Here is an 8,685-nt window from a genome sequence, read left to right as displayed (position 1 = left end):
ATATTCTGAGATCCCACACTTTCCCTTGGTAGTTCTTGAGAAGATGACCAGGTTATAGAAGGTGGTTCACCTCCCGTTGTGTTCATCTTTAGATCTACGACTTTGAGATTTGCAAAAGATTCTGCAAGCTTTTGTATATCCTCTAGACCAATCCTTTCTAAAATTATCATCAGATTAATTTCTATTCTGAGACGGATTTAATTAGATTGATCATTTTTTCTTCTTCAGTCAAAGGTTTTGGCACTACTTTGGCCTTTCCTCGTTGATGTAACAAGGGTTCAGTACCAAAGGATGGAGGTAACCTTCTTTCTGAAGTTCTTTTACTAGAACTTGGTTGTTGTTCTAGGATTTGAATTCTTGTTCGAATATCCTTTAATCTTCCAAGAATTTCTTCCTGGTTTTCAAGGATTTTCTCCACATTTTGTAATACATAATACAACATATTGCCATAATTTTGTACCGTCTTTTGAATTACAGGCCTATACAAAGATGCGACGTGTTACGCATATACAAGACATGTGCTTTCTTGTTAGAGATAAATAAATAAAGAATATTCCATAAAATAAATTCAACAAAATTGCTTCAAAAAGGTTGAAGAAGTTGTTTGAATTCAAATTCAATGGCTGCTTTTTTTTAATGGTTGAATTTTCAAGATTGTGAAAATAAATAATTAAATTATTTCCCTTATGTAAAATTCAAACATATAATCACGTTATCAAATACTCGAATCTCACTAAGACAACATGTCTAAAAGTTTAAGAGTAGGTCTCTTGTGAGACGGTCGCGAGATGTGTCAACTCTACCAATATTCACAATAAAAAGTAATACTCTTAACATAAAAAGTAATATTTTTTCATGGATGACCCAAATAAGAATTCGTCTCACAAAATACGATCTGTAAGGCCGTTTCACACAAGTTTTTATCAAAGCTTAATTTGCCCCTAACGAAAATTTAAATTATTAAATTATTTTAATTTTGATCGAGTCGAATCCGAAACTCAATTATAACATATTTTTTATTAAAAAAATAATTAAATAAATTAATACTCAATAATAATAAAAAAACTAAATTAACATAACCTAAAAAAATATCAAGAATTAATTTAACATAGACTATCTCCCTTGTTTTCTGCTTTGTGCGATTCATCTTTTCCATCATCTTCTTCGTTTTCATCAAGAATTCTGTATTCTCTGGTCAATTCTTCTGCTTTTCGGGCCTCGAATTCCCAATCGGTTAGCAGCAGAACAACCATCATTGTTACCACGCATGAAATTTGGGCCGCCAAAAGCCCGAACCACAGGCCCTGGAAGTCCATTCTCAAGAAGAAAGCTAACCCCAGAGCCACCGGCATTCCCACCAGATAGAAGCATCCCAAGTTGATGTTTGCGCCAACTTTTGGCCGGGCCGTTCCCCTCAGCACCCCGCAGCCCGTAGTCTGCGGGCAGTTCCCCAGCTCGCAAAGCCCGATTATCGGCAGAACCAGAGATGTCAATGCGATTATCTCTTTATCTTGCGTGAACATGGTCGCCCATATGTTTCTAACTGAAACTGCAAAAAGCAAGGAGATGAATCCCAGTAAGAACCCACCGGAAAGCCCGACAATGGCAGCGAACTTCGCCTTCTGGGGCCTGCCTGCTCCTACCTCGTTGCCCACTCTAGTTGACACGCTGAAACTGAGTGAAGATGGAAATATGTAGATTAATGCGGTGGTTTGAATCAGAATCCCCATCGATGCAACTGTTGCTTTTGGGTTTAGCAGCAGCCCACAAATCAAGATCATTATTTCATACCACCACCATTCAAGACAAACCGAAACACAGCTTGGAATAGCTAGATTCAGGAGAAATTTCCAGCCTTTTAAACACTCCATTGATACGCCTTCCCAAGTTTTTTTATACACTCCAGATACTATTATATAGACAACTAACGATGCAACGAGGTTTATATTTGTCCAAACCCCAGCAAATGCAACTCCTTTTATGCCTAACTCGAGCTTTGAAACGAGGAGATAGTTAATAGGAACATGCAAAAGAATCGAAACCGCTGCGCAGAATGTTAGAGGCAAGGTTATGGATTGAGTTCTCAGGTAGATTCTCAGTGGATGTAATACGGCCTGAACAAACAGATCAGGTAAAGAATAGAACAAATATTCTTGAGCTTGCGCTGCAATGGATTCATCTTGCCCACAAAAAAGAAGAATCCGTTTCATGTTTAACCACAAAGCGGATAGTGGAAATGAGGCGAAAACAAGCAAAAGTACTGTTCTTTGCAAAGAAAGTCCGAGGAGTTTGTAATTTTTGGCTCCAAAAGCTTGTCCGCAAATGGGTTCCATCCCCATGGCTAAACCAGAGAGGACAGAATAACCGGTGATGTTAGCGAATCCGACTGCCAAAGAACCTCCGGCTAAAGCTAAGTCCCCTAATCTGCCAAGAAAAATCATTGAGATTATGGACCTGGAGTAGAGTAGCAGACCTGTAAGGATCATTGGGAGAGCTATTCTGGCTATGGATATGGATTCTTGAAGAAGGAGAGACATATGATTGGTGGGGTTGTGTGGTTTCTGTGTGGGTTTGATTAGTGTTGGGGTTTTGGGGATCAAAGAAGTGAACATGTCGGAATCTTGATGATCTGAGGGATTTTTGCATTTGATGCACAATTTTTTTTTTGTGGGGTTTTCAGTGTTTGTATTATTTGGTGTTTGTGTGTGTGAGAGAGGTAGAGAGAAAGATATATAGCGTGTGCGGGTGTGTGTTTTTGTTTGTGGAGTTCTTGAAAGAATGGGTTGAGGGTGGGTATATATATACTGCAAATGGGGTCGGCCGCCGCGTGAAGCTGGCGCTTGGCTTTTATAAATGGGAGGTGTAGTGTACTGTAGAGCGCGCCGGCGGGCATGCGAAGGAACTAAGATCCTAGCGCACACGGATTTCTCAAGCATGTTTAGAATGAGGACTACATCAATAAACCGTGATTTATTCGAATTTTGTATGAGAGAAACTCCAAAAATCTTAGCGTACTTTTTGGTTGTTTTGGGTTTTGGTTATTACCTTTGTCTAATAAGTTCTTTTTTTGTTTTACTTTTCGTCATTTTTGTCCGATCATTGATGCGTAGCTGAATATTACTTATATGATTCCAAAATAATGATATGTCCGATACCACGTAAACAATCTTACAAAAACCGATGAAAAGTAGTAAAACTAAAACTTTCGAACTAAAACCAAACTCACACTTCTTACATTTATCCAAAAGCCAAAATCGCCCATCTTATTCAACTAGTTTTGCAATTTCAATTTGTGGTAGTTGGAAAGAACTACATCATATATGAAAGGGGGTTTACAAGTCCATGAATAGATCGTGTAATGCATAAACACGACAAATGTTACTTTAATTTAAATGGAATAGAACAAATGTTGCTTGCGAGCAAATATGCGACACCTGTTCCATTTCGATCAAATATCAAATCTCAATTAATATATAGGCACACATTCGTGCTCGTGTTAACAAATTTAAAAATATTTATTCAAGATCTAATTAACCTGATATTATTAAAAAAGAGCATGTCTCTTGTAAGACGGTCTCATTAATCTTTATTCGTGAGCCGAGTCAACGCTATTTATGTTTACAATAAAAAGTAATATTTTAAGCGTAAAAAGTAATATTTTTCAGGGATGACCAAAATAGAAAAATTGTCTACAAAATTGACACATAGGATCGTCTCAAAAGAGTTTTGTGATTAAAAAAAAACATTATTGTGGAGCTTTGGACTCGATTATAATATTTTCTTCGATATCTTGTTAGGAATTATTAAATCCTTAGAATAGGTCTCTTGTGAGACGATCTCGCGAATCTTGATCTGTGAGACAAGTCAACCCTACCGATTTTGACAATAAAAAGTAATATTCTTAGCATAAAAAATAATACTTTTTCATGAATGTCCCAAATAAGAGATTCGTCTCACAAAATATGATCCCTGAAACCATCTCACACAATTTTTTATCAAATCCCTTTAACACATGCCAACAAATTTTTGCGGGATAGGTACTTTTTAAAAGTAAATCATGCATGCCAACTATATAACGTTATGTTAAAAAATAATACCAAATTGATTAATATTTTTAAATGTAATAAGAAAAATAGATATTTATTTCTTTTTTACATCTTATTTTAGCATAATCTCTCAACAACAAAAAAAATATTAAGTACTTGAAGCTTTTGATATGTTCTCAAACAAGGTAAGCAAAATTATTTTTATTTCGTTAAAATACCACTGAATGATTTTGAATAATTTCCCTAGATTATTGAATCAATGAAATATATATGCGCTTCTAATAATTTTTGGACATGTCTTCTGTATTACGATATCACGAATCTATGTTCAGGAGACAAGTCGGAGACAAGTCGGCTCGATATATTTATGTAAGATGGTTTCATATAAATTTTCGTGATATTTGTTTTTTGACGGTGTGATTGTAATAAAATTTGCAGCATGTTCTTATTTTTTTGTCAAACTTTTATGTATCAAAAGGTAATAAAAAGACAATAAAAACGACAAAAACGAGATCATCGAAGGGCGAAATTTGTCATCGGTGGGCCCAACAAAATCCAACGGCCTGTTTATGGCCCAAGTTTTGCTCTTTCAATGACAGAAAATGTCAAAAGTTTTAGATTTACCAAAGATTTAAGTCAAATTTTGTGCCGGCACGGCAAGTGTGACAAACTATGTATACTTTGCGGTAAAAATGTATTTGCAAAAATTAACGATGAACTCGAAGTGGTGATAATTCAATTCGGATGTAGCATTGAAAAGAGTCGACCTAGTTTAATTTAGATGGAAAATAAAGTTTATGTTTTACAAAATATATGAGTTATATTTATGAATTTTTTTTAAAAAAAAAATCACCATCATATATAAAAAATGGTTATTTTTTGTTTAACTTTAGGATGTATTTGAGGAGATGGATTTGAAACCCATGGATTTCGATTAGTTTTATTGTTTACAGTAAAATATAGATCAGATCTTAAATTCAAATCTTATTTATTTAAATGTTAGTAATACAAAGTCGAATAAATTGCAAATAGCATAATTATTTGGTGAATTTTAAATACACAATTTTTAACATGTAATACTATATAAACATGTAAGAAGTGGATTAGAAGTTTAAGTTTTTACTTATATAAACAACAAAATACATTTGAAATTCATCAATTCAAGCACAATCTTAATTAATTATACAGATAAAATGCAAATTTATATATATATATATATAGAAAAGTTATGGTGTTTACCTATTGGTAGGCACTTCATGAACATCGCAAGATGTTCGCGATAACATATCTTAGAATGTCACATATGTTTTCCGCTCACAAACTGTTACATTAAATGATTTCATTTAACGCGATAACATATTCTCGAATGTTAAAAAAACGGACGTGAAAAGATATTCGCGTGAACATATCGAATCATCTAATGCAGCACTATGTGAGAGGACGACCGATGTGACGTTGTACAAGATGTTCTTGCGAATATCTTGCGACGCCCGTGAAAGGCCCACCGACATATGCACATAATATCAAAAATATATATATGTTAATGTTATTCTACTCCATTTTATAATATTTACACTTCATTTAATATATATAAAAAAATAACAAATTGAAATGCAAACAACAAAAGACAAAATGTAAATAACAACACTCAATGTGGGTTAATATATCAGAATGGGAAACAAATCACTATATATAATTATAAGATTAATTTGATTAATATTCCCATAAGTTTAAGAAAAAAAATTACAATATTATATTGATTTGGTCTTGTGAGCGTGTGGAAAATTTCGACTTCAAAAGTGAAGAGCAAAATTTCATCTCAACTCTGCCGTTCACATTAAACTAATTTTGTATATTTTTATTTAGTCCTAAATAAAGTAATATATGATGAGATTATTAAAGCTTGAAAACATTATGTTAATATTTTATATTTCGCATATGATTCCTTCTCCCGAAATAATTTCATATGCATAATCTCTTTAAAAAAAATGCTTTCTAATTAATTTTAAATTTTTGTATAACTTTTCTTACAACTTTTAATTTATTTTTTTTTTCTCATTTTGACAATTGGGCCATCAATTACGATTGAAGGACTTTGAATATTTTGGTCATTGTACTTCAACTAAGAAGACCACATTGATTTCATGTCGATAAGAAAATGTGTGGCAAACTATGTGATTGGCTCTTTTGAGTCAACTCGTCAATATCATTTATATTCGTCAATTCTTATTTAAAGTGAGTGATTGATAATTGATTCATGCCATTAAAAATAATCAATGCAAAAATGCTTTTAATTAACTCAAATATCTATGGCAAATCCATGTTATAATATACATAAAAAATTCATTAAAACAGTATAATCTTAATCATCATTATTGAGTTTATTAAGGAAGAATAACTTTTTTGTCAAATAACTTATAATTTTTTTTTTCCATTTTTGTCACGTTATCAATTAATTCACAATATTAATACACTAATTTGTATTTTTTCAATCTTAGTTCTTTTCCACGAGAATACTGACATGACTCTAGTAAACAATGTCATGATACCAGAAAAACACCGATATGTTGATGATAAATGACTAAAATTGGAAAAAAAAAGGGTTAAGTTATTAAATTAAAATCTTGATTTTACTAATAATATGACTAAAATTGAAAAATATACAAGTTATGAAGCCAAAAAAATTAGTCTTCCAATTGATTAGTGACATGTTTCACAATTTAATAATTTGGATTACGGTTTTACCACCTCGGCTTCATATATAGATGGTGAATTCGTAAAATTAAGAATTTTGCACAATAGGTTTGTCAAAAATTATTTTTAGTCCCTTTGGAATTAGTGATCAAAGTTGATAACAAAATTATTGGAAAATCCTATAAATTATTTCGAACTCCTGTTTCCCGGGATATCTGCTTGGAACTTACTCCAACTAAGGATGCATCAACACTGATTTTGGCAGTGGCAGAGATACCAAAACTCGCTGAAGGTCCTGTCACTGGTGGCTCTAATCTGGTTCCGAAACGGTCAGGAATAGCTCCACCAGCACGAGCATCCTCCTGAAATGGCATTTGTAAACTCTACGCTCCAGATGTTCATTCCTGGACGTGAGAAAGGTGTGTTAATTGTCCCACATCGGTTGAATAAATAACTTTGGAGTTGTATATATGGGCTTGGACAATCCTTCCGCCTTGAGCTAGCTTTTGGGGTTGAGTTAGATCCAAGTTCCAATCTTAACAATTTAAAAAATTAAAAAAAAAAAAGTCAAGCAAAACTTTGGAAACAAATTTTTTTTCAATATCTCTAGAATATTATACATTAAAAAAAATCAATTGATTTTACTTACAATTTTTGTGTCTTCATTTCCTGCAAGCAATTGATATCTAGTTCCAATTTTATGAGTCATAATTGGCATTAACATTTTTCAATGAAGCGAAAGATTTAAACGAAATTTTATTATGATGTATGGCCTCATATAATTTTAGTCTTACACTTATTTCTGCATCCAATTTAATTATTTTTTGTCAAACGTTTATTTAATGAATTTAATTAATCTTTTCTGTAGACTGCCTCTACTTAAGACAAAAATACCGACAGAAAAGAATGTAATATATAATTAATGTGAATATTGGAAATTTTGAGGTATAATGAATGTGTTTAAATACTAAGTCGGCCAAGTCAAAGGTTGAGTGGACCAAGTCTTGTTTCAAAGTCATCTAATGTATCGAAAAATTATAAAATTAAGTTCACTCTCATTTCCTCTCGTCGTTGTTTCGAATGTTCTCTCAGTTTCGTCTTGGTCTTCTTCATCACTTTTAATATGTTGTGCTCGGCTATCGACTTTTGAACAATCATTAAGCAAACATTGAGCTTCCTAAATTTTCGACCTTAAGCCAGAACGTCTCTTATCCAATATATTTCCTCTAGTAATTAAAGCTTGCTCTATAGCAGCTGTTGAAACTAACAAATTAGAATTTATTTTATTATTGACAAAATTGAATATATTTGTGCTTTTTGCGACTACCATCGCAAAATATCGAAAATTTCCTGTTTTAAAATTAAAATCAAAAGTAGTGTAAAATAATTCTCAAATTCTTGACTGGAATTTGAGGATTCTCGTGGACGTTTCGTCCGTTCTCTTAATAAAAGTTGTGTTTTAGTAAGTTTAGAAGTAATATTACTAATGATAGTGAATTGTGTTTCACATGGAACAATTTTTTCATCATATTTAGTGTTACATTCATTATAAATATAATATAAATGAGTTTTAATATTAAACAAAATCAATGAGACATTAGAAATCGTTTCCATAACAAGGTCTAATATTCGTAATATAATGTTAACATTTCTTGTAAACCATATAATTTAAGTCTAGGATCTTAAACAGAAGAACATAAAATTATTTCAAGAATTTGTAAAAAATATGTTTCTCATTTTCTTTTATGACATAAATACATTGAACTAAAGAATAATCATTATATTTAATATGCTCACTAAAAAAACATGCAATGTTGCAACAATGTTTTAAAACTAAATGAGAAGTGAGATAATAAACACCGGATAATTAGTCACTATCATCGTTAAAAAAATGTAAAATTTCACAAATATTGTACATATGTTTTATTGATTTGAAAACAAATAA

At 32.1% G+C, this 8,685-nt stretch overlaps 1 protein-coding gene across 1 annotated transcript; it reads right to left on the bottom strand.

The window, feature by feature from the left end:
* Window positions 1–994: 994 nt before the first annotated feature.
* LOC142531824 (protein DETOXIFICATION 49-like) lies at window positions 995–2,951 on the bottom strand. The gene has a single exon (XM_075638096.1). It carries the CDS (start codon window positions 2,934–2,936, stop codon window positions 1,104–1,106), a length of 1,833 nt encoding a protein of 610 aa, XP_075494211.1. The 5' UTR covers window positions 2,937–2,951; the 3' UTR covers window positions 995–1,103.
* Between the last annotated feature and the right edge of the window lie 5,734 nt (window positions 2,952–8,685).

Source organism: Primulina tabacum, chromosome 17 (genome assembly GCF_025594145.1).
Source record: "Primulina tabacum isolate GXHZ01 chromosome 17, ASM2559414v2, whole genome shotgun sequence".
NCBI classification, from domain to species: Eukaryota; Viridiplantae; Streptophyta; class Magnoliopsida; order Lamiales; family Gesneriaceae; genus Primulina; species Primulina tabacum.
The sequence above is the reverse complement of the archived record's forward strand: the minus strand, read 5'-3'. Positions and strand labels throughout refer to the sequence as shown.